The 27,979-nt window shown below is 30.3% G+C and overlaps 1 protein-coding gene across 2 annotated transcripts in view; it reads right to left on the bottom strand.

Annotated features, from left to right (window-relative positions):
• The window catches only part of LOC126858207 (Y+L amino acid transporter 2), a 29,289-nt gene extending 7,058 nt beyond the window's left edge, over window positions 1-22,231 (bottom strand). Inside the window, exons 1-10 of one of the 2 annotated variants that reach the window (XM_050608354.1) lie at window positions 22,143-22,231; window positions 21,675-21,871; window positions 21,289-21,511; window positions 21,104-21,219; window positions 6,582-6,707; window positions 4,117-4,261; window positions 1,386-1,509; window positions 1,101-1,301; window positions 765-914; window positions 507-684 (exon numbers count right to left, since the gene is read on the bottom strand). In XM_050608354.1, coding sequence (XP_050464311.1) covers window positions 507-684; window positions 765-914; window positions 1,101-1,301; window positions 1,386-1,509; window positions 4,117-4,261; window positions 6,582-6,707; window positions 21,104-21,219; window positions 21,289-21,511; window positions 21,675-21,855 — 1,444 coding nt within the window. In that variant the 5' untranslated portion in view covers window positions 21,856-21,871; window positions 22,143-22,231. Of the gene's footprint in view, window positions 1-506; window positions 685-764; window positions 915-1,100; window positions 1,302-1,385; window positions 1,510-4,116; window positions 4,262-6,581; window positions 6,708-21,103; window positions 21,220-21,288; window positions 21,512-21,674; window positions 22,103-22,142 lie in introns of those variants that run through there. The other variant, XM_050608353.1, reaches the window with a different exon arrangement.
• Window positions 22,232-27,979: the final 5,748 nt, after the last annotated feature.

Genomic DNA, 27,979 nt, shown 5'->3' with positions numbered 1-27,979 from the left:
ATTATGTTATAATTAATAACATCACTCACAGCAATCGATATTTGGAGTTTTTTTCATTATGATACAATTAATCAAAAAACTCGGTATTGAAATAATTAATTCTAAATGTGAACAATCGGGTGCCACACATTAAAAGATATTTTTATTCCATACATATAATTGAAATGAAAATGAAAATTGAATAAAAAATTTAAAATAAAGCTCTTCTAATCAAGCTTTCAATAACAATTTTTCATCAATAAATAAAAAAGAGAGAGAGAGAGAGAGGGAGAGATGAGAAAAAAAAGGAGTGAGAAGAGAATGAAAGAGAAAGGAATGAGGAAAAGAAGGAAAAAAGGGAAAAAAAGGTGAGTAGAAGAAAAAAGAAAAAAGAAAGTGCAAAAGAAAACAAATAAAGAAGGGAGGGAAAAACAAAAAAAAAGGGAGAGAAAGAGAGAAAATAAAGAAAATATAGTTTAAATATCACATACAACTTATTTTTAGTCATATTTGTGGAAATTACGTACTGTTAATTTTCTGAAACCATATCGGTTTGTTTTTCCAAGCGACACCAAAGAAATATGCCGGTATACCAGACATGGTGATAAGAATGCCCATGCCGAGTTCATATGGTCTTTCGTAACACGGTACGATAACCAGAAAGGCACATAATGCTACGAATACTATAGGTATCCATAATGGTACCTAAACAGATTTTTATTAAACATATAGATACACAAAACTCGTATTTCATATCTGTAAAATAATACATGTGAAGTAATTACTTTGATTGGTCGTTCCATATTAGGTCTTTTATAACGCAACCACAAAATTCCAGCCACCGAGATCATAATAAAAAATGATTCTACTATGCTGCAATATGGAATCAGTACAAATATATCACTCGTACATAACATTATAAGGGATAAAATGCACTGTAAATATAAAAAGAATTAAGTTACAATATGAAAAACAAAAACTTAATTTATCTAGTTATTTAACATAAAAAATATTTTATTTTTTGCTTCTAACGTCATATTCAGAAAAATAATTGCTTTAAGTCATAGCTATAAAGCGAGAATTTTAAAATTTTAACAGATTTAATTAGAAAATGTATATACCAGAAATATTAAGGCAGGTGTAGGTGTGAGTCTAGACATGTTAATATGACTCAGCATTGAGGGAAAATGGCCATTTCTGGCGCCGACAAAGCACATCCTAGATGATGTCATAATATGAACGCTCAATCCTCCAAAAGCGGATACAGCCACCATTACAGGTATCGTCCATGCCATATATCCAAGAAGTTGATTGCCGAAAGTCTAATGTAAATACTGAATTCTATAAAGTATCTGATAATGCAGCTCTAACTCATATATTGTCATATGTATAAAAATATTGCTTACCACTGCGATGGCATTAGAAGCAATCATAGCAGTTGGTGTTACAACTGTTAAATAAGCAACATTCGCCATAACATATATCAAGGTCACTAATGGTAGTGATATATATATAGCGCGAGGTAGATTCCTAACAATACGAAATCATTCAATTGTTAACTTTTACAAGAATACAATTAATAGTATGTAAGTTAAAAAGGAATAGGGCTAATAGAAGCCGAGCGCAATAAATATATGCACTATTGTGTATATATGTATCTGACACTACAGCTCGTGGTGAGCATGGGCCTCGCTCAAAATTCTTCTCCATTTCTTTCATTTCTCGCACGCCCTCTCCCTCCAATCTCTAAAGCTTAGCGTCTTCTCAAGTTCTTCTCTACTTCATCTTTCCATCTCAGATTCGGCCTCACAGCATATGGTGGGTTGTTTTCAAAAAATTTTTTTGTGGGATTATTGTTTACCATTCGATTGATGTCCCGTCCAGTGCAGCTTTTGAAGTTTGATTCTTTGCATTATATTAACATCCTAAAGATGATATGTTAATGCTTGAAAAAGATTATATGATTTTTAAAAACCATTTTTATCTATTAATAACGATAAAATAACATGTATCTCAATCAAAGGCCGTTGCTGTCCAACTTTTTGCCACTTTTGGATAATAGTTTAATTCCACATCGATAAAATGACACATCTTTTGAAGCAATTCATTCATTGATTTATTTTTACATTCCAGCATTTCAGAACCGAATATCTCGGATAGATCGTGCTGCATCAGTAGCTAAAAATCAGATGAGGTGATGTCTGGAGAATATACTGAGTGCGGCAGGACTTTCCAATCCAATATCTTTTTCATTGCAATAGCAATATGCGGCTTGGCATTATGGCGTGAAGCAGGATAACTTTGCATTCTTTTCGGATCTTTTCCATTGTTTTCAAATAACGAAATACTGTTCATCAACTTTAAGCTGCCTTGCAAGCTCTTTTAACTGACTGGACTGACTCTCTGGACTGACAATGAGTTTTTATTGAGCAATCTAATTCTTCCAATTCGTTATTCTGCATTTCGTTTGGATCAAAACATGATTTGTCATCGTAATCTTCATTTCTAAATCTCTTAAAGAGATAAACTTCTCAAAGACAAATACAATTCTCCCCATAAATCTCATAAATTAATCTTTTGATTGTTGCAGCGGTTTCATCTCGATTAAAATGGTAAAATATACAGAGACAAAGATGAATTTTATTTGATTCATCGATATATTCCATTGGTATATTCAATTGCATTAAATATGAAATTATATTCCAAATTACGATTTGTCAACCATCAATTCTGATCGAGTTTGATCAACATTTAAAAACTAAAAAATAATTTAAATAAAAACAATTATTAAGTGACTGCTATAGTCATCTATTTGTGACATTATGTATTTTTGCAAGCACCTAATAATTCATGATTGTACTTTGTTCTCCATATGTCCCCTATTCATACAAATCCATATATCCTTTCTAAAAATCTGTCTTTCAAAAGCTCTCAGGATTACTGAATTTCTGTCGCTCAATCCACTCACATCTATATAGTAATATCAAAATAATGAGCGTTATATAGAGTATCATTTTGTTCTTTTATTCCTTATCTTGGAACCAAATATTTTGCCAAATGCAAAATATATTTTATCGGTTAGTATAATTCTTCTTTTTATCTCCAAGCTGATATTAATATGAGAGCTGATTATTGTCCCTAAATATATAAAATGCTTAACAACCTCATAATTGGGTGTTGCCTTCATACTTTTTCTTGGATATCTAGACTGGTTACTTTTTTGTTGAGAAGATTATCTTGATTTTATCTTTATTTATCATTAAACTCATGACATAGACATAGACAATTTCCTCTAATCACTTAAGGGATTCGCTGATTGCATGCTGATTTCTCCCAATAAGAACAACGGTGTATGCTAGTATTCGTGTATGCTAGTATTTGCAATGACTTTTGTTGAATATGTGCAATTGTATTAATACCTACATTTCTTATTATCTTCTCCAGAAATAAATTAAAACAGTTACAAGATAGCCCATCATCCTATTGGAAGCTAATCTTCATTCTAAGTTTCAGATGTTTCGTCTTCAATTTTCACATTCCAAATTCTTCAATATCATCCTGTAACTTAATCTATTGTTGAGGAACCTTATGCACTTATGCTCTTACTAATTGCACTATTATATTGTATAAAAATTCTCTTTAATAATAATAAAGATTTTTTTTATCCTCTGCTGTAGACTGTTTTCAGCATACAAAGGTACAAATAACATACTGACGTTGATGTTAAATACGAACAAACTAAGATGAGTAATCATTAAATCGCATATGGGCTGAGGGGAAGGGGGAGGAGAAAAAAATAAATATTTAAAAATGGAGAATATTTAAAGTTTCGGTAACTTTTCAATAACCGTTGCACATGGTAAAAATATTTGGTACCTGTTTGTTGATTGTAACTATTTTTCTGACGATTAATAAATAATGAAAATGGTTCAAAGAAAGGACCAAAATGTTTAATATTATTAAAGAGAACTTTTAACAATATGCATTTATTTACACTCGGCTCTTATTAACTTTATTCCATCTTGATATTTTATATACAATATATCAAAGCTTTATTGATTTGAAATCAATATATTTCAACTTTTTTTTATAGTATAGGAAAAAACTATCTATTTTTTCATAAAAAAAATAGCTTACACATAAGGTTCTCTCAATTCCTCTGTCATAAAATTCAAATAATTCCATCCCGAGTAAGAAAATATTCCAGAATAAAAGGCCACAGCAATTTTACCAGGATCGGTATTTGTATTTTCAAAAGTATTTTCAAAATTTTTTGTATGTCCTAATATAATAAACTTTAATTAACAAAAGATGTCAGAATATAAATTATGTATTTTTGACACTTTATATAGGGTATCCGAAAACTTTTGACACACCCAAAGTATAAAGGTAGATTGGACCAAACTGAGTCGAAAAGTCCTGTACCATTTTGCAAAATTCGCAATAGTTATTGAGCAATCTGCCTTCACACTTCGGGTGTATCAAAGTTTCCGAATATCCTGTATACAGGGTGAATCATTTTAATCAATACATGCAAATATCTCGTAAAATAGGCAAGATAAAAAAAATGTTTTAATTCTATTTCTACTTTTAGCACTACCCAGGAACAATGACGTGGATGTAGTAGTTTTCTATTCCCTTTGAGGTGCTTGATTAGCGTGAGTTCCCTTCCTAGCATCTCACGTCTGCAGTTATTTACGCAGCATACTATTTTTCAAATCTCATAACTCAAAAAGTACTTTATGAGAAAATATTTTATTATAGTGTTTTGAAAAGGTCTTGACGCCAGCTACAAGAATATGATATGAGAAATTGATAGTTCTATTTGAGAAAATCAAGTTGATTTTAAAATGACCCCTAAACTTGACTCCAAGGTCAGGATGAAAGTCACCATCAGGTGTTCTCCTCTGAACTCTACAGCTTTTGTATAAAACATTTTTTTCCCTCTCGCTTACTTTACGAGATATTTGCGTGTATTGATTAAAATGACATCCAGCATATATATATATATATATACAGGGTGTCCTAGACCACCCGTACACCCCTTTTCTTTCAAAAACTAAGCATTTTAGAGAAAAACGTTTTTAACAAAAATTGTATGGTATTGAGGAGAACATAAGATGGTGTCATTGGTTTGACCTTGGATGGCATCGTTAAGGTTAAGTCAAGGACACCTTTAATTTCTTAAATGGAATTCCCTATTTTTGAATGCATATTTTTATAGCTTATGTCGAGAGCTTTCCAAAACTATAATAAACTATTTTTTTATTAAGAATTTTTTGAATTATTTTGTATCTTATTCTGACATATTTTAGTATAAAATATAAAATATCTCGAAAATTATTTAGTGTTCGATAATTGTATCGTAATACTTTTATGTACAGAATAATAAGATGAATCGAAGGTATAAAGAAAAAATAAATAATTGTTATAAAAAAATATATTGCAAATAATTGCATACTTTTTTTAAAAACAATTATTTTCTGTACACCATTTGATTCATCTTATTATTCTGTACATAAAAGTATTACGAATTATCGAACACTAAATAATTTTCGAGATATTTTATATTTTATACTAAAATATGACAGATTAAGATACAAAATAACTCAAAAAATTCTTAATGAAAAATAGTTTATTATAGTGTTTTGGAAAGCTCTCGACATAAGCTATAAGAATATGCAATAAAAAATAGGAGATTCCATTTAAGAAATTAAAGGTGTCTTTGACTAGACCTTAACGATGCCATGCACAAGGTCAAACCAATAACACCATCTTATGTTTCTCTCACAACCATACAATTTTGTTCAAAACGTTTTTCTCTAAAATACTTAGTTTTTGAAAGAAAAGGGGTGTACGGGTGATCTAGGACACCCTGTATATATATATATATATATATATATATATATATATATATATACACAGGGTGTCCTGCAAAGTTGTGTCAACGCTCGTGAGCGGGTAAAGGACAGTAAACTGAACAGAAAAGTCCTGTATCATTTTGCAATTTTTCCAATAATTATTGAAATATTAATTTAAAAGTATTGGCGAATGAGTGCGCGTTTCGTGCAGCTATCGCGCGACTAGACCATGGGACGTACGCTTTAAGGTGCGAATTCATGAGACGCTCGTTGCATGTGGTCACATGACTTCGACTCGACGCTAGCCGCGCTAGCGTCAAGAAAAAAAGAAGTTGGATTATCTCAACTTCAACATCAAGCGTCAAGCCATACTGTTGGCCAGATATTGACGCTATAAATTGACTCTTTTCATGCGTTTTTCACAATATAGCGTTAATTTTAATGATATGATTTTGACGCTAAAAATGAGCGTCGAGCGTTAGCGTGAAAAGGCACCTTTAGGCGTGACAGCGGCGAGTTTCATAGTGTTACATGCCAACGAAAAGTTTGGCATCGCGACATGAGCGATACGCGAGACAATCTTTGCAGGGCACCTGTATACCGTTTTATATATACCGACACACACCACACACACCACCCACCCACACACACACACACACGCACACACACACACACATATATATATCGTTTGCATATATAATATAAATATAATATATGCCAACAATTTATTTAAAAACTTACCCATGCAAAGCCAAATTAACCCAGCTATAATAATAATCGCCAGTGCCCCAATTTTAGCAAACATAAATATATTCTGCATTTTAGAAGTTTCTTTTACATCGTAACAATTGATGAATGTAAGGAAGCCTAAAAAAAATATATAACATTACTAAAAAAAATAAGGAACCCTTTTCATATCTTAAAAATTGGAGTGAGTTTCAATTGCAGACATTACAGATTGGACACGACAATATTTCCCGATTGGACACAGGCATGATCGGACGTAGTCCCGATTGGACACAGGCCTAGTTGTTTTCGATGTGAGAAATAAATTGCGCGTGAACCCAATTTCGGGAAATAAAAGAAAAGTTCATATAAGACAGCACTTATCAATACATAGATTTGAGTTGAATCTCGCGTGAAAAATTGTAAACCTACGTGGAATCTCATTTCGCATTAAAGTGGAAACAGCGTATTCCGCCCCTGCCTGCAGGAGGAGCTCCACTATCAGAAAACTAGATACATAGGTTTGAGTTCAACTATCGGCCTGTGTCCGGTAAGGTTTGCGTCCGATCGGGTCTGTGTCAGATCGGGTCTATGTCCGATCGGATCGTGTCCGATCTGTAATGTGCGCAAACGGGACGATCCCAAAAATTGTACTATTTGCAAATCGCTGAAACTCGGTAAAAAATCATCGCAGATGAGAAATTGGAAAAGCATTTTGAAGCTTGAAATTTTAATTGTAATGTGATATCAACAGTTTAAAAAATTTTTTTGTTTTCTTATTTCCAGAAAATACAGGTTTAGTTTCAAAATCATGTAATTAGATAAAAAAAAAAATTGTAGGAAAATTTGACAAAATGTTTGTACTTTGTGGAACTTAAGTTGAATTTTTCGAGAAATTTTTTTATTAAAAAGAAAATTACAACGTGTCAAAAATACATCATTTTAAAAAATAAACAATTTTTTTTTAAACAGAACAAAGAAAATAAAAAATTTTTTTTAGATCACTGATAGCGTGTTAAAGTTGAAACTTGAAGCTTCAAAATGCTTTTTTAGTTTTGGTAAATGTTCAAATTAACTTACACCTCAAATCCTCTTTTTCATTTTGACGTATATTGTAGAGGATACATTCCTAAATAATATACACTTTGAATTCTGAGATGCTCTCTTCTGGTTCCACAGATTTTAAAGTTTCACATATTCATTTTAATGCATTTCTATTATAAAATAAGAAAAAATAAAATTTGTTTACGTTCTATTTGTGTAAAGCAGATATGAAAAAAGTGTTTACATTTACAAAGATGGAACCTCTCCTATTTCTAATTTAAAACTAAAATTTGGATAGGGTTAGGTTATACAGGATGTATGAAAACAAGATAGTGTCCTTAAAGGATCGAATTTCTGAATGAAATCTAAAACGATTTTTCTTTTACGAAAATTTGATCTGAAGCTTAGTTTTTAAATTATAAAAGGAAATAGTGAGCGAATTACGGGACGGATACATATGGTAGGCAGAGGCAGCGCAACTTACCATTCGATGCAGACGCTTACGCGAGGCGCTCGCTACAGCTGACTCGAGCGCTACAGCGTACTCATCCCGTAAATCGCTCACTATTTCCTTTTATAATTTAAAAACTAAGCTTCAGACAAAATTTTCGTAAAGGAAAAATGATCTTAGAAATCATTCAAGAATACGATCCTTTAAAAACGAATGATTGTTCTAAATCACCCAGCACTCGATCAGCTGTTTGCTATACGCGATGAGTGTGTGTGTGCGTGCGTGTGCGTGCGTGTGCGTGCATGTGCGTGCGTGCGCGTGCGTGTGCGCGTGTGTGCGCGTGTGGGTGCCTATGTATGAGAACGTGTACGCGTATTACATACATACATACACGTTTACACACACAACACACACACACTCTCTCTCTCTCTCTCTCTCCCTTTCTCTCTTACTCACTCACTCTTTCACGATCTCTAATGCTGTTTGCTTGCTCGCTCGCTCGCTCGCTCACTCACTCATTCGCCCTCCCACTCGTTCACTCACACACTTATTCTTACCTTGTAGAGATTCTTCATAAATAAAATAATTAAACAAATAATTATTGCACAGTCGCGTATAGCACGAGTTTTTTATTGATTATTTTGTATCGATACTTTTACACTCACGCACTGAATCGATAAATTAATTAACGATTATAACGATTATGACGATCGCGATTATTCACAATGAAAATCGGCAGTGGGCAGCGCTAGTATCGACATAACCCGCTTGTGTCGTCGCGCGCTTTCTGTGTCAAATAATACGTACATGTATAACGCGTTTTTTCACGCGATTAAGTGAATCGGTAGTGATCTATTGTGAATTAACGCGATCGTTATAATCGTTATAATCGTTAATCAATTTATCGATTCAGTGCGTGAGTATAAAAGTGTAAAAGTACAAAATAATCGATACAAAATAATCGATAAAAAACTCATGCTATCCGCGACCGTGCAGCAATTATTTGTTTAATTATTTTATTTAGGAAGAATCTCTACAAGGTAAGAATAAGTGAGTGAGTGAATGAGTGAGAGGGTGACTGAGTGAGTCACCCTTTCACTCATTCGCTCTCTCTCTCTCTCTCTCTCTCTCTTACTCACACAAGGTGAGAGAGAGAGAGAGAGAGAGAGAGTTGTGTGTGTATGTGTGTGTAAACGCGGATGTATGTATGTAATACGCGTACACGTTCTCATACATACACACACACACACACATACACACTCATCGCGTATAGCAAACAGCTGATCGAGCGCTGTAGCGGAGTGATTTAGAACAATCGTTCGTCTTTAAAGGATCGTATTTTTGAATGATTTCTAAGATCATTTTTCCTTTACGAAAATTTCGTCTAAAGTTTAGTTTGTAAGTTATAAATGGAAATAGTGATCGAATTACGGGACGGATACGCTGTTGCGCTCGATCAGCTATAGCGAGCGCCTCGTGTAAGCGCCTGCATCGGATGGTGAGTTGCGCCGCCCCTGCCTACCATATGTATCCATCCCGTAATTCGCTCACTATTTCCTTTTATAATTAAAAAACTAAAACTAAGCTTCAAATCAAATTTTCGTAAAGGAAAAATCGTCTTAGAAATCATTCAGGAATATGACCCTTTAAGGACACTATACTTGTTTTGATACACCCTGTATCTTCGGGGGCAGTAAAGTTCCCCCGTAGAGGAGGGGAGACAAAACTCACATGTGCTCATGCGTAGACTTTTCCATCTATACAATAATTGTGGGATGGACCTCGCTTCACGTTGTAAAGTATATGCGTGAACACAGTGGGTTCCGACCTTCCTCCTCTACGGAGGAGCTCCACTTCCAAAAGATATAAACTAACTCAAATCTATTTCTGATTTAAAACTAAAATTTATGCTTCTATTTTCCTTAGTAAATTTTTAGCAAAACAATACAGTAATTTAGAAGCGTATTACATTGACGCAATAAGGAGCGAATATAAACAAAAAAATATAAACACGCAAGTGGGATATAACAAAAAAATAATACAAGTAAATACAAAAATTATGATAATTTAAAATCGTAAATCTCTGACTAGAAACTACTAAGAACTAGAAAAGAACGTCACAAAATTCAAAGCGTATATTACTTAAAAATGCACCCTCTACAATATATGTAAAAATGAAAATAATCCGTGGGATGTACGCTAATTCGATCATTTATCTTAATTTTTTCTTACTCTTATTTTTTTCGTCAAGGTAAATATGCTGATAAAGGGAGACAGTCCCGATGACCTTGACCTTGATATATGTTGTCAAGGACATTATTCTGAGTAACTTTTTCTTCTAATTTAATCGTCGTTCGTTGCTTATTAAAAAGTTATTAGCAAAAAAATTTGAAATATACCGAAGTATATGCATAGACAGGAAGCACGCGCGCGCGCGCGCGCGCACACACACACACACACACACACGTGGCGAGTCGTGCAAGAGGGAGCCATCGGCACTCTCCCTGTCTACCGGCGGGGTGGACCTTGCTTTAAAATGTAGCATGTATTTTGTAAGTTGTAAAGCAAGGTTCACCCTGTCTATCTGAGAGCGGGCCTTCGGCCCCCTTGCATCCATCCATATGTGTGTGTGTGTGTGTGTGTGTGTGTGTGTGCGTGTGAGTGCGCGTGTGAATGTGCGTATGCGTGCGTATGTGCGTGCGCACGAGCGCGTGCTTCCTGTCCATGCATATACTTTGATATATTTCAAACTTTCTTTGTTAATAACTTTTTAATAAGCAACGAGCGACGATTAAATTAGAAGGAAAAGTTACTCAGAATAATGTCTTTGGCAACATATATCAAGGTCAAGGTCATCGAGATTGCCTCCCTTCATCGACATATTTACCTTCATCGAGTTTCAGTAGTTTGAAAATAGTCCAATTTTTAGAATATGAAAGGAACGATTACGATAACTACAGTCTCTTATTTGAAAGGTTGTTGCTGAAGGCATTTTTGACGAGGAAAAATAGTAAAAAAATTTTCGACCAATAGTTTCCGACATATGCGATTTTAAAGTTTCACAGTCTTAATGCATTTTCTGTTATAAAATAAGGAAAAATAAAGTTTGTTTATATTGTATTTGTGTAAAGCAGAGGTGGAAAAAGTATTCGTTTACATTTCCAGAAAACTCTTTAGGTTTTTCCACTTTCCACGCAAAGCAAGGTTCAACCTATGTGTCTAATTTTTTGATAGTGGAACCTTTCCCGTAGGGGGGCGGAACATACTGCTTTCACACATATACTTTTTAATGCTAAATGAGGTTCCACATGGGTTTACAACTTTCCACGCAAAGCGAGGTTCAATCCAAACTAATGTATCTAATATTAATGATAGTGGAACACTCTTTCGAAACACACTGTTTCCATGTATATATTTTTTAATGCAAAATAAGATTCCACATGAGTTTCACAACTTTTCACTTTATATTTACTAAAAAATTATATAAATAACACTTATCAATACAAAGATTTGAGTAGAACTTCATTTGTGTAGAAAGTAAAAAAACACAAGGAGTTTCGTTCTTGGAAATGTAAACAGACATTTTTTTTTACATCTGCTTTACACAAATGCAACAAAATTTTTAACAAACTTTATTTTATAAAAGAAAAAGCGTTAAAACTGTGAAATTTTAAAATCACATATCTCGGAAACTATTGGTCAAAAATTTTTTTACTATTTTCCCATGTGCATCGTCAAAAATGCCTTCAGAAACGACCGCTCAAATAGAGGGCCGTAGTTATCATAATCGAATATGAAAAGTGTTCCTATTTTTTTTAGTAGTATATTTTTTTGTAGTATATTTGTAGTATATTTATAGTATATTTACAGGGTGTCCTAGATCACACGTATACCTTTTTTTTCAAAAACTAAGCATTTTAAAGAAAAATGTTGTGAACAAAAATTGTATGGTTTAGAGGGGAATGTATAAATATATATATATACATACATATATATATATATATATATATATATATATATATATATATATATAGATTAGCTCTGAACATTTCAGCCAGACTTTGAGATTTTATAAAAAATTTAATTTTGAACAAAAAATTTCCTATAAACATGAATCGAAAAATGCTTCCTTAAGCAGTTAACGCTCAAAAACCTCTGATAAAGGAAGAGAAAAAGTGAAAAGTAAATGAAATAAAAGAAAATGAAACTTAATAAATTTCTTAAAAAACCGATTTTGTACGTTTGAAACTGGTTATATCAAAATCTATGGAACGTATAACAATCATTTTATCTCATTTGAAAGATAATTTAATTTTCTACAACTTTTGTTTCAGTACTTTTTGTTTAAAGACGCACATTTTCCATGATATTTAAAAAAATGTGTAAAATAATCACAATTTCAGGGATATTTGAGCGATAACTTCTTAAGAAAGCTTTTTTCGACCCATGTTTATAGGAAATTTTTTGTTCAGAATTAAATTTCCTATAAGATTTCAAAGTCTGGCTGGAATGTTCGGGGCCACCTTGTATATGTATGTGTATATATATATATATATATATATATATATATATATATATATATATATATATGAGACAAATCAATTGGTATAAAAAACATTGATAATTGTAAATAATTGTTTAAAAAAAATACATTGTAGATAATTACACCGTTTAAAAAAAAATAATTTCTTATATCAATTGATTTGTCTTATTATTCTGTACATAAAAGTATTATGGTAATATTATCAAAAATTAAATATTAAGGGATACTTTATATTTTATCAAAATATATCAAATTAAGATGAAAAATACTTAATAACAAAATACTTTATTATAATGTTTTGAAAAAGATAAGTTACATGAGAATGTAATAAAAAATAAAAGTTCCTATTTTAAAATATAAATGTGATTTTTACCTTGACAACGCTATTCAAGATCATACTAATGATGCTGTGTAATGAGTTTTAAAATCTTACAAATTTGAAACATTTTCCTATAGAACCACTGATTTCAGGGATAATTGGCCGTTTCTAAATTTTTAAACCAACCCTGTGTATATTGTATATACAGTGTGTAATTAAATAAACGCATATGAACAATACTATCAGATATAGAACAAGAACCTAAATCGAAAAGTCCTGAACCATTTTTTTATCTGAGCTTTCTGTTCGTTGTTATACGATATTAAAGTTAGCTATTCAGCGCCTGTCTACAACGGAAAACAGGGGACAACGGGGATAGTGAGATGGCTTTCTGCTGTATAGACAAGCATTGATTATCTAACTTTAACATCATCTAACAACGGAAAAAAAGCTTAGATCAAAAAAATAAGTCCAGGACTTTTCGTTCAGTTTATATTTTTTATAATATTGTTATATTATTATTATGTATTCTTAAAATATTATGTTGAAAATAGTTATATTATTGTTATATTTAAATTAATTTTTTTATTCTTTAATTTAAAAATTAAAAAAAAGTACAAGCTGATCGTAATTTTCTTATTCAAATAAATATAAATTATTTGTAATTTTCTTATTTTATTTCTTTTTAAATTATTATACTTTTTCTAACAATTTGTATTGCTTCCGCTATGTTTAAAAAAATATACCTTTATAATTCAAAATAGAATTACAGAACTCACCGTTCTCGTTTTATTTATACATTCAATGATAAAGCTAGAAAGCAACAATTATTTATTAAAGAATTTAAATATATAGATTGTGAATAATGTATATTTCTGACACACTACTTTGTAATTATTCTTAGAATAAAAAGCTAAGAGATTTAAAGAATCTGGATATCTATAGTAAGCAAAGAGGACTATCATATTGATAAAAAAAAGAATGATATAATCCCTAAAAAAATTACCTTTTTAAAAAAAAGGTAAAAAGAAGGCGCCAAGCACATGCATTATGTAAAAAAATATTATATTTAAATAAAAATATTTTTGTATAAAATAATGATTTGAATTTCCTACAAAAATAATGATATCAAAAAATTTTCATAAAAAATAAAAATTTATGCTATAAAATGGATTTTTATGCTATAAAATTAATTTTTTTTATTATTATTAAAAAAAAACAATTTAATCAAATATTTTTGTGTAAAATTATTTAAATTTTCTAAAATAATGATATTGAAAAATTGTGTCAACTGAATAAAAATGTATGTTGTAAAATATTTTTATTTTATCATTTTCAATATTAAGAAAAATTATATTTGTTATAGCTCAAAATTAGCTATAACTATTATTATTATCGTTAATCTTAAATATTATTAACTTAAAGTATTTTTTAATACGCCTTCCGACTATAGCGAGATATCGTGAAAAGCGTATAATGTTACGAGCGCAAAACGCTGACGAAGCGAGCCACGCGCGGAGGCCATGCGAGTGCGAAGAATATCGAACCACCGGAAATGCAAGGAATTTCAATCGAACCATACCTTAGCTTGCATTTTGGCCTAACCATTCGAAATGAGTGACACAACCATATATGATCATGTCGCTAAGGGATCCCCTCCAAAAAATCAATCGAAAAGGAGATAATAAAACCGCGAATACACGGCGGACAGTCATCACTATCAATTTATATCGGGCAAACATTATTACCGATTTACATCGAGCAGTGACTAATCTAATATTATATCGGGTAGCCATTAACATTGATTTGTATCGAGTCTTTAACAGTTATTGTGTAGTGAACAGTGAAAATATGTACCTTTGTATAAAATAATTAAAGGAAAGTTATATTTACTACAACAAACCTGCCGGACATCCTGACCATCTTTGAATTTCCTAGTTCTCAATTGGCTAACGATCCCAAAATTACCCGTGCCTTTCCAAAGGGCACAGCATATTTAATAAATCGTATTATAATTAAAGTAGTGGTACAGTTAAAATAGAATTATTTTATAAATAACTAAATGCACAACTACATACATCTAAGGCTTTGTAATATAATTATTGAAGGAAAATTTCTCATAAACTTATTTAAATCGCATAAGACAAACTTATACCAAAACAAGGTATAAAAACTTGGCGTGCCCGGGTCGCATTAAAACATATTGTCTCAAATTTATTTGTATTGTACATCTTATATTATGTAAAAATTAATTGCAGCAATCATTCAAATAAAAATATTATTATATTAAATATTTATATTAAATATTTATATAGTATATTAAGTTTCATTGAGTTTTATGCAAATAGCATATATACAAATCTATTAAAATTTCAATAATATATTATAATGTAAAATTTAAATTTAAAAAAAAATTAAGAAAGGATGCCAAGTAGATTATAAATTACAATTCTTTTAAAAGTGGCTCTAACTCGGAAATGACATTTCCGGACCTTTATATAACAGGATTTTGATATAAATTTTGTCCTTCTTTTTCCCAAATCATCTCCCAAAATATTGCAGGTAATTTTCCGGACATTCTGTATATACGCATTAAATATTAATTATGCATTGATAGCATATACATAGTTTTTTATATATAATAATTTTTAAACGGGAAGCAATTATATTTTATGAATGAAAAAGCTGAGATTTCACGTGCTCAGGCATGGCAAAATAACTGAAATAAAAAAGTGCTCTATAAATAGGATGATCTTTTTATAATATTATGATTATAGTTTAAATTTACAATAGCATTATAATTATATGTTCCCACTTTTCTATGCATTGCATTAATATATTCTTTTTACGAATAATGAATGCGAGAACTAAAGGCATCTAAAAAATGATTCAAGTAAAATTTTGCGACATGTTTCAACCTCAGCTGTCAAAGTGATCGATCAATGTTACCATGGAAGTGTTTGCTATGATATGTTATGCAAGATAAATAAATTGTAATAGAATTAGATTTGACTTTATTTATTTTGCATTTTGAAATATTTTAGAATCTTTGTAATGAAATACAAATTATTTTCATAACATATCATAGCAGATACCTTCAATGTAATATTGATCGATCATTGTGACAGCTGAAGTTGGAACATGTCGCAAATTTTTGAATCATTTTTGAGATGCCTTTAATTCTCGCATTCATTATTCGTAAAAAAAATGCATTGCATAGAAAAGCGAAAAAACATGTAATGACAATGTTATTGTAAATTTATACGATAATCATAATCTCATAAAAAGGGCATCGCATTTATAAAGCACTTTTTTTCACTTGTTATTTCGCCGTACCTGAGCGCGCGAAATCTCAGCCCTCTCATTTGTAAAATATAATCGCTTCCCGTTTAAAAACTATTATAGCCTCGACATTTTTGTATTAGGAATTTCGTCTTGAAATGTTCTAAGGAATCTGCCATTAAGAGGAAGTCCGATATTTGGGATACCTTGTAGCATATGTACAGGGTGTCCGGCGTCAATCGCATCACCGGTCGTGTGCAGGTAGAGTAGGTAAAACTGAAGAGAAAAGTCCTGCATCACTTTGCTATTTTTACAATAATTTTCGAGAAATTAATTAAAAAAGATCGACCAATTCGCATGAGTATAAGCGCGCGGCAAGAAAGGACAGCCCAAAGACAACCCAAAAGTTTGTGGTCGCTAGGCGCGCAACAAAATTTTGGGAGCTCTCTAGAAGTGACAACGGTTACATACGAGCGATAACATATACATAATGAATTCTCGCGTCCTAGCAACCACACATCAATGGATTGTGCCTTTTTACTGCGCGCTTATACTCACGCGGATTGGTCGATCTTTTTTAATTAATTTCTCGAAAAAATTTGCAGTATTATTTTAAATAGCAGCACTTATAAGCTTTAAGTAGAAATGTAAATATAAACATTGAGTATTGAACATTGAACCACAAAATTGTTTTATCGCACATGATAGCTTGCGTAAACTCAGAACGTCTCAAAATTCGTACGAACCGTTACGCTAAACACCCTGTATGTTTATAAAATGTACTCGTTTTAATGCGACCCGGGCAAGGTTTTCCGCCATGATAATTTAGAGTTATTGAGTTTCAAATCGAACTTGAGATCCGACTCGATTCGATCCAGAGTCGGGTAGAGTCAACAAATCGAATACGCTATTAGAGTATTGTGTGTATATGTGCATTTAGTTATTTATAAAATAACTCTATTTTACCTATATTACTACTTTAATTATAATTTATTAAATATAATTTTTCTTAATATTGAAAATAAACATATTTTACAACACAAATTTTTATTCAGTTGGCACGTTTTTTCAATATCATTATTTTTGTAGTAAATTTGTAGTAAACTTAAATAACTATTTTATACAAAAATATTTGATTAAATTGTTTTTATTTAAATAATAATAAAAAAAATAAATTTTGTAGCATAAATTTTTATTCTTTTGGCGCAATTTTTTGATATCATTATTTTTGTAGAAAATTTAAATAATTATTTTATATAAAAAATTTTTATTTAAATATAATATTTCTTCACATAGCGGGTGTACTTGGCGCCTTGTTTTTACTTTTCTTTTAAAAAGTTTATTTTTTATTTTTTATATACACACGATGTCCTATTTTGAATAGAATATTTCGAAAACTGAGTCTGATAAACAAAAATGTTTCAGACAAAAGTTACATGATTTCGAGGGGATTACATGATGAAAATATGATCTTAATCTTAAGTGACTTTTTCAAGGCCAGGTCAATGTGATCAATATTTTCTCAAACAGAACCTCCCATTTTTTATTTCATATTTTTGTAGTTCTTGTCGAAATGTTTTCAGAACATTATAATAAAGTATTTTTTATTAATTATTTTTTTAAGTTATTTTATATCTTAATCTGACACATTTTGATATAAAATATTTCGTAAAATATTTAACCATATACCGTAATTATAATTTGACATAATATATTAAATAGTTATTTCTTGCAATTTTAACTGCAAATTTTTCAAACTTGTAAAAAGAAATATTTTAAAAGTGTAATCCTATTCAACATAAAAAGACAATAGAAAGTAATTAATCTTTTTTCTGTGTTGAAAATTTTCTTTTGTTCAACTGTGTAATAAACACAATAAAAGTAAGATAAAACTGCATAAAAGATAACATCCCTCCGATTTTATCGCCACTTGAATATGTTGTTAGAAAGGTTCTCTTGAGTAATTCCCTGCAATAAATAAGTGGGAGATGGCATTGATTTAGAAGATATAACAAATTGAAGTTTGACATTAAAATATATGTACCTGTGCTGTACGATTCATTTTTTCATTGAAAAAAAAAAAACTGATATTTACGCATAGGCAAGAGAGAAGCTCCACGCATTCAATAAGTAATATTTTTCAAGATGAGACTCACAAATTCGTGTAGTTGCTTGTAGAAAGCTGAAATAAACTGCGAGAAATAGATGAAACACATTATTGACAAAATATCTATGTGTACTTATCCCATAAATGTAAACAAACATTTTTTCCACGTCTATTCTACAATAAATATAACATACATAAACTTCATTTTTTTTAATATTACTTTATAATATCTAAGAAAAAGCATAAAACTGTGAAACTTTAATTTGTTATCTCTTAAACTAATGCCATCTCCCATTTATTTCTTGTAAGGAATTATTCAGAAGAACCTTCTCTACAACATGTTTAAGTGACGATAAGATCGGAAGTGTTACCTTTTATACAGTTTTATTAAGTTTTATTTAAGATTTTTCTTTATGAGATTCCCGATTTTTCTTTATGAGATCTCCGTATTTTATTTTCTTTTTTTCAATAAAGAAAGAATGTCCACATTTGATTATTGTAGCTCGCAAAATGATTCTAAAACAAAATTGAGAAATCAAAAATAACACATATAACTCAAGTTGCAACTTTATGACACAATGTGAAGTATATCACAAAAAGATTCTTAGTAATCTAACAATATAATGATAGTACCAATTGCAACATTTCTAATAATATCACGAATAATATCACTTCCATTTAATTAAAGTAATAAATAAGACTCAGAATGACTGGGTGATGATTACTTCCTGTATTAATAATATAGGAGCACATATTAACTAGTGTAACATAAGATTTTTAACCTCGTTTTTTTATTTGCATTTAAATTACATCTTTTTTTATTAACATTTCACACAATTTTATTTCTTTTAAAATGTAAATACTTGAGAAGTAATAATAATAAATTCATTTCTACACAACCAAATACTTTTATCACTTTTTAAAATAAAAACAAATATTATTTTTTCAAATAATTATTCAAATAATTGTTAAATTTAATAATTACTTTTAAATTAAAAAAATTGATTATGTTTTCAAACTTTTTTCAAAACAAAGTATTAAATAATTATAAGAATTAAATCATTTAATCCTTTAAATTTTTTAATAAAAATTTGTTTTATCAATTACTCTGTTTTAAAATAATTAATTTAAACATTAATTTAAAAAAGTTTTATTAAAAATAGAAAAAATATACGAAAAGGATACCGCAAATTTCTTATGGAAAATGGTTTTCAGTAGATTTGCCTGAAGTTGAAGTATGTTACTGTTCATGACCTACTGATGAAATGTTCTCATGAACGTAAATCAAAATAATGGACCAATTTCGAGAAAACGCCGAAGGTGTCAACATATGTAATTTGTTAAGGATTTGTATAAATAATATTGTTAGCGTTTGAGTGCGTGTGTTTATTTACGCACACATTTAGATTACTGAGTTCTGTTTTCGAATGCCGAAAAGTCAAAATTCACCCTCTTTTTTTGCTACAAATAGATACTTTGTTCATTTGGGAATATTATTATTTTTTATATTTCATTCTAGTGACATAAAAGTTATCCATCTATTTTCTCAATATTAGCGTTAACTAGGATCAACGACGTTTTGAGAATGACTTCTCGCACTTCTTGCGCATTACTAGTGTGACGTTCTCTGCTTGTACCACGTGGTATCATCCTAGCGCTATTAAGTAAGTGAACCGCCATCTTGTACGCAGATTTGCAAGACAAGTCAAATATCAAGAATATCAAGCAAAAATAACACTGTTATATCAAATACTTGACACTGCTGAAAGGCAACTACCGAATAACTTTGAATAACTTATCTGAAATCATTAATTAATAATATTCCTATTAAATTAATTAAGAATAGTCCTATATCCTAATACTATACTAATAATATACTAATACTAATAAACCTATACTAATATATTCTATTTCAATGATAGAATGCAAGAGAACTCATCTTATAATTAAACATTCCAAAGATATTATATTTCTCAAAACGTCGTTGATCCTGGTTAACGTTATTAGTGAGAAAATAGATGAATAACTTATGTCACTAGAGTGAAATATGAGAAATAATATTCTCAAATGAAATGGTTGTTTGTAGCAGAAAAAAGAATAAATTTTGACCTTTCGGCACTCGAGAACAGGATCTACAACAGCAATCTAAATGTGCGCGTAAATATACAAACACAGACACATGCACTTACAATATTATTGATATAAATTCTTAACATATTACATATGTTGACAACTTCGGCGCTCTCTAACTCGGAACTGGCCCATTATTTCGAATTGTGCCCATGAGAACATTTCATCAGTAGGTCATGAACAACATATTTCAATTTCAGGCAAATCAACTGAGAGCCATTTCCCATAAAAAATTTGCGGGGTCCTTATTATCATTATTTTTCGAATTCTTATACCTTTTGAAAAAAACAAAATTGTAATGTTAATAAAAAATGAGATGTAATTTAAATTATTTTAAATTATGAATAAAATATTCTTCTAGTACTATATTTAAACTATGAAATGTAATTATACATATATCTAGATGTATTCGTAAATATTGGTTTTTGCATGCATATTTGCAACTAAATATAATGACCATGTTTCAAAATTTATTACCAGTATTGAAAATCTATAGTTTGCGTAATGTTTATTATAGATTTTTAGTCTGGCAGTAAATTTTGGAATATGGCTAATATATCACAAGTACATAAGTATTTAATATGTAAATATATTTTACATAAGCTAATGTATTTACATCTAGATATAATATTGTATATATTTGATAATGCTAAAGTCTCACATATACTCAGTGCAGCAATTAGTCGTACACCATAGTCTGGAGTGGCACAATTAGGAAAAAATGGTTGTAAGACATATTGAGCAAAAGTCAGTCCCATGATAGCATTTGTTGTAGGTCTGTAAATGACAAATATATTTCTACAATAGTTATTTCCTGTTAACATGATTAAATAAATATTTACTTACACAAAAATTAAATTAGCAGCCCATAAGTACAAAAATGAAGGTAGCGCACCAAATGCTTCATAAATATAAGCATAATCTCCTCCACTGCGAGGTATACTGGTACCTAATTCTGCATAGCATAGAGCACCAACCATAGAGAGCAAACCACATAATATCCATATGATTAGAGACAATCCTACACTGCCCACCTCTTGTATCACTCCCTTTGGTGAGATAAAAATGCCTACGAATATATATAGCTTATTAAAAACATTTAATATATATATATATATATATATATATATATATATATATATATATGTATATATACAGAAGTACAAAGTATGTCAAAATACATTAATTTAGAAAATGAATTTTTTGTTCATAAAAGAATAGTTTTAATATACCTGAGCCAAATATAATTCCTAATATAATGGCTACTCCTTCTAAAAGGCCTAACTGCTTTCTCATCTGTATCTTGTTCACAAGTTTTTGCCCTTTACCAAATGGCGATTGAATAGATCCTTCATCATCAGAGCTTATTAATTGCATTTCTCTGAATGTTTCATCAAATACTTCATTCACCATTGTTATGAAGCAGTACCTTAGAAGATATTCAATATACTCCTCAATAGTAAAATAATTTAAGATTTTTTTAATTAATTTTATTAAATAAAATAGTGAACATATGCCATTATAAAAATGGAAATATAAGACATATAATAGACATATAATTTAAATAATATCTCTTATTCACACATATTATCTAAAAGTATAATAAAAACTATTTTGTAAATCTTGAAAAACAATATGATAAATGAAAATTTAGAATACTTTAGAATACTTAATTTAGAATATTTTAAATACTCTCATACTTATCCGGTCTTTTTTTGTACACAAAATGATTTGAAAAAAATAATTGTTTCACAGTGTAAAATAACCTAACCAGACTTCTATGTGCTTCTATCATAGACGTAGAAATATAGGGACCGAAATATCATTGCGTGGGGCAAGCCATGCGACGAGGTAAATTGTGTCTAAATTTGATTGGCTGTTATATCGCATAATTTCACGTCGATGATACTCGTGTTGGCGACTGTCAAATTGTCACGTGTATTTTGACAGTATTTGTCTATATATTAAGAATAAATAAAAGAAATTTGTCAGAAATAAGCTATATAAATATTTAAATATATAATTTATATATATATGTATATATATATATATATATATATATATATATATATATATATATATAAGGAGATTGATCATGGGAGCTATTACGGTTCTCGAAACGAGATGAAAATTACAAAAGTGAACAGATTTACTAGATTTCAATAAATATAATTGTAGATATCTAGTAAATTTCTTCACTTTTGCATTTTTTACTTCGTTTCGAAAACCATTAGAGGCCTCCATGTATTTTTTCCCTAGGGCAGAAACGTGAAAAGTGAAAAGTTTAAGGGTGACATTCCTTTACGCGAATCGCAATACGCGTATCAAGCGTATCAAGCTCCGACCAATGACAGACTATCCGCTGTTTTTGATACGTCAACGATCTATTCAATTCATTATTCGAACGGATCGCACTCATACATATGTATAGTTGTATATCGTTACATGTATGTGTAAAAAAATTAAAAATACTGATTAATTGCAGCTAATATACTAAATATTTATGATAAGTAAATAAATTTAACAATAATTAAGATGACTTTAAAAATTATTATTAATAGAAATTAAATTTAATCCAAAAATAAAATGATATAACATCGTCGCGATAAGATGATACAAAATCTAATATAATTTATATGATTAAGAAAAAAAGATTATTAAAATAAAAACATATAATGTGCATTAAGAATAAAAATAAACATCCAAAAAATAATATTCACACTAATCTAATTTAATATAACAAAAAATTTATTTATTTCTATTTACTGCAAACTATTTTTCATTATTTTTTTTATTAAATTTTTTAAAAGTAACGGCAAAATGTGTAACATGAACAGCAGTTTTAAAACTAATTTAGCAGTTTTATACTTTATTATTATTTGTAAACGACTAGCTTTTGAAAATTTCACTTTGCGCATATGTGCTTGTATTCAAGTGTCGATGACCTTTATATGTTATTATTATATGATTTCTGTTATAAATTTTTCGATTGTCTGTATTTTAAAACCAGTTTTATATTATTGTACCAATTTTTCTTAGCAAAGTTTAAATAACTTTGACTAGAGATTTTATACTAACGTTCTTTATAACAATTAACATTATACGATATGGAATTCCTAATTTTTTCAGCTCGTAATACAGTCTATCCATATTTTTATCTGTTTCAAAGTTTGAAATTATAATGTTTAGCAATTTGTCATGTATGCAATGCTGTACTATTATTAATAATAATCTTCTGTAATTATAAAATCTAGAAAGCCATGTATAATGATTTCACTTTTCATGCAAGGTACATACATAATCGTTATGCGTGAAAAGTTTCTCGTGAAATTTGAATGAGTGAAAAGTGAAAAGTGAAAAATGAAAAGTGAAAAGTTTCACAAATTGAAATTACATGATCGACCCCCAGTTGTAATAGCGCTAACCTGCTGATGAAAAGGGGTAGGCTTACAAATCTGGTTTTAAAAACATGTGTAAACAGCTCCATAAAGTTAGCCGGTCAAAATTCATTTTTATAATTTTTTTTTACGAATTGTTTGTTGGTGATTGTTGGCTTAATTACAACGTTTGTTTGTTAATATTTTTTTTTTTTAATATGAAAATAAAATTTTCTGAATTAGATTGAAACAAAAATAATATCTTTCCGGCTAACTTCACACAAAATTTTATTTTTGTATTTAAAAAAAAATATTAACCAACAAACTTTGTAATTAAGTCAACAATCACCAACACACGACCAACAAACAATTTGTAAAAAAAAATTATAAAAGTGAATGTTGACTAGCAAACTTTATGGAGCTCGTGTAAACGCCATGAGAATTATAATGATCGTATTGCCAACCTAAAGTAGAATATCAACAAGTGACGTGTGAATATATATTACTATATATAATAATTGCTTTATAGCGAATTCGGTCATTGCATTATATCATGATACTAGTGCACATTAAAAGCTGCTATTTATGAAGTATCTAAATTAATTAATTAATTAATTTTTATTGCTTTAAATTGGTAACAGTGGTACAACTTACGATTTACTTCACTAGGAAAACTGATAAAATAAATCCTTGCATGTAAACGCACATCACTTTTAAGGAGTTATAACTACAATTGTTATTAAACCAGATTAACGTTGCCGTGCAAACGTACTTAATACTGACCAACTGTACGGCTTGATGCTTGATGCCGAAGTTGAGAAAATCCAACTTCTTTTTTCTTGACACTAGCGCAGATAGCGTCGAGTCGAAGTCACGTGATCACATGCAACGCTGAAACGAGCATCTCAGGAATTCGCACCTATTGTAAAACGGGTTTGAGACTTGAAGTTTACTCATCGACATATAGAATAGACTGTTGATGATCAGTGGAAGAGGAAATGTACGAGTAGAGTGAAAGATAATACGGAATCTTTTTTTAATAAAGCCTGATTAATTGACATTTTTTGTCAACCAATCAAGCTTTATTAGAAAGTGATGAACATGACCCCGTATTAGAAATCCTTAAACAGAGATCGGCCAAACCGTTAATCGATATCTCATTGGCTCCATTGCCTGGAGTTAAATCGGAAGTGTGAGAAAGAAGATATATATAGTACGAGAGAGAAAGGTATATAGCTAACCTAACCGACCTAGCCATAACTTCGTTAAAAACACATAAAAACGTCGTATCCTGTTTTACTCCACGACGGCACATTGGCCGATCTCTGATTAAGGATCTTTATCCCGAATTATCTGCCTTTCACTCATACGTTTGCACTTCCACTGGTCATCAGCAGTCCATTCTATACATAGAGCTTATACTAATAGAGAGGCCATGGTGCGCGCGAGGAAGATCGACAAAGAGAGATATATTTTTTTGTTTCAACTGTGACCGTAGCGCACATACAAGCGAGGAGCACACACTTTTGCATAAGCGCATAACCATAAACATAAAAAAATTGATTGGTCCACAAATATATGCATAAGAAAATGAACCAATCAATTTCCTTATGCTTATAGTTATGCACTTATGCAAAAGTGTGTGCTTCCGGCTATACGCTGTTCGAGCTTATGTGCGTTATCCCCTCCACTGCCGGAGTCGGTGCGCGGCCACAGTTGAGACAGACAAATATATCTCTCAGGTCGTTCTCAGTATTCCAAACATAGTGGTTGACACAATGTCAGTTTGACATTTCGATTTTTCTCTTTCTACTTTTTAATTATAATTTTCACTTGATAAGGACCAAAACCATATGGTCGAAACGTTGTGATAGAACAATCAAACAATAAATTGCCAGTTTGGTCGTATAAACACGTGTCTATTAATTTATCTACTGGCGATATTTTAAAATTAAACATAAGGAAATATATCTCTCTTTGTCGATTCTCCTTGCGCGCTTGGTCTCTCCATTAGTATAAGCTCTATGAGTTAACCTGTTCATTCGAAAACGCCATTAGATTGTAGACTAATTAAAACCGAATTATATATAGTTTAGAAATCATATAGTTCATCAATTAGAAATCGCGACGCCGTAGTCACTTCTCTATATATTTATGACTTGCATGATTCCGCTCACACTTTCGTTGTTTGTACATAGGCATTAATTTAGCGTCCAATTGATAGAAACGAGAAACGAGCAGTTATACCCATTGTGCTTTGATATAATATGGTAGCGGTTAGCACCGGTTGATCTCCGTATACTTAGCAGACAAATTTAATATTTCTTATTTTTTATTGCAATCATTTGGGAATCATTTGGGCAAATTTAGGAATATATTCTCATAGTTTAGGAAATAATAATTTATTTATAATAAATAAAAATTAATTCAGCATATAGTTAGCAGACATAATTAAATTTTTTTTTTATTTTAATCAACGTAAAATCATTTGGAAAAAAAACGTCTATAATGTTTTTAACGTTTAGGAAATTATAGTTTATTTTATTACTAATTTTCTATCAGGGGGTCGATCATGTAACTTTTTCCCTAGCAAACGTGAAAAATAAAAAAGTTTATCATTGAAATTAATGGCAAAATTTTTCACTTTTTACGTTTCCGCCCTAGGGAAAAAGTTACATGATCAACCTCCTGATAATAATCCGGAATCGAATACATAGGGTCTGTTCTTTAAAGTTGAACTAACTGTACTAGTTCAGGGGGTTGATAGAAGAAGATATAGTCCATATTGCTAATTGGCCAGTTGTTGCACTAAGACTTTGATTGGTCAATTGTACTAGATTGATTCATTTTTTTAATGTATACTTATATGGACTAATTAAGTTTCTTGCATATTTATCTGCGCTTATTTAGTCTGAATATACCTTTACGGTTATTATACTACGTTACGACTAAAAATTTTTCATGCGGCAGACGTGGTCTACAATAGAGTCGTAATTCGTAAGAAATTGAACAATCGCAGATTATGTTTACATGTCACCCCTAATCGGTTTTAATAACTTGTAGTTCTAAGGCTGCCAATCATAGTCATTCCATTCTTCAAAGAAATAGCTGTGATTTTTTACTGGCCATTTTTACAACAACGGACATTATTAAATTCGATTAAAGATGATATATAAACGTAGTCACTATAGTATAGACTGTATATAGTCTATATTGCTGATTAGACTGTTGCACTAGAATTCTCAGATTGATCAATTGTATTAGATTGATTGATAGGAGAATATCGACTGTAATTGCTCATTCTTTGCGAATTACGACTTTATTGTAGACTATGCCTGCCGCATGAAAAATTTTTAGTCGTAACCGTAAAGGTATATTCAGACAAAATAAGCGCAGATAAATATGCAAGAAAATTAATTAGTCCATATAAGTATGCATTAAACAAATAGACCAATTTAGTATGATAAGAATCCTAGTGCAACAACTGGCCAATTAGCAATGAGAATTATATCAAATACCATCCTTTTAGCTTTGCATATTTGACCTTATATATCCGGTTCTAGATTATTAGCTGAGAAAATTAATTATTATAAAATAAACTATTATTTCCTAAATGTTAGAAACATTACAGATATGTTTCCCAAATAATTTCACGTTGATTAAAATAAAAAAGAATTTTTTAAAAATTATGTCTGCTAATTATACGCTCAATTAATTTTCATTTTTTATAAACAAATTATTATTTCCTAAACTATGAGAATATATTTCCAAATTTGCCAAAACGATTGCATTAATAAAAAATAAAAAATACCAAATTAGTCTGCTAAGTATATGGAGGTCACCGATTGCAACTTGTCTGAATATCATAAAATGAGGTCATCGAGATGCGTCGACTCATGCAATATAAAATAGGTTATTATCAGAGCATATCACAGTGAGTATTAATTACTTGCAGATAATTTAATATTTCTGACAATTATGTAGCAATACATTAGTTTGCCATCTGTCAATGTACACACATACACACATCCACTCCCAGACGCACACGCACACGCACATGCACACGCACATGCACACGTATACGCACATGTTTTCCAATTCAATATTTTGCTAATAAACACAGTTTTGATCTAATGATTTCTAAGGATAATGGAATATTA

Source organism: Cataglyphis hispanica, chromosome 24 (genome assembly GCF_021464435.1).
Source record: "Cataglyphis hispanica isolate Lineage 1 chromosome 24, ULB_Chis1_1.0, whole genome shotgun sequence".
Classification (NCBI taxonomy): Eukaryota; Metazoa; Arthropoda; class Insecta; order Hymenoptera; family Formicidae; genus Cataglyphis; species Cataglyphis hispanica.
Note: the sequence above shows the minus strand (reverse complement) of the source record. Positions and strands in the feature narration are given on the sequence as shown.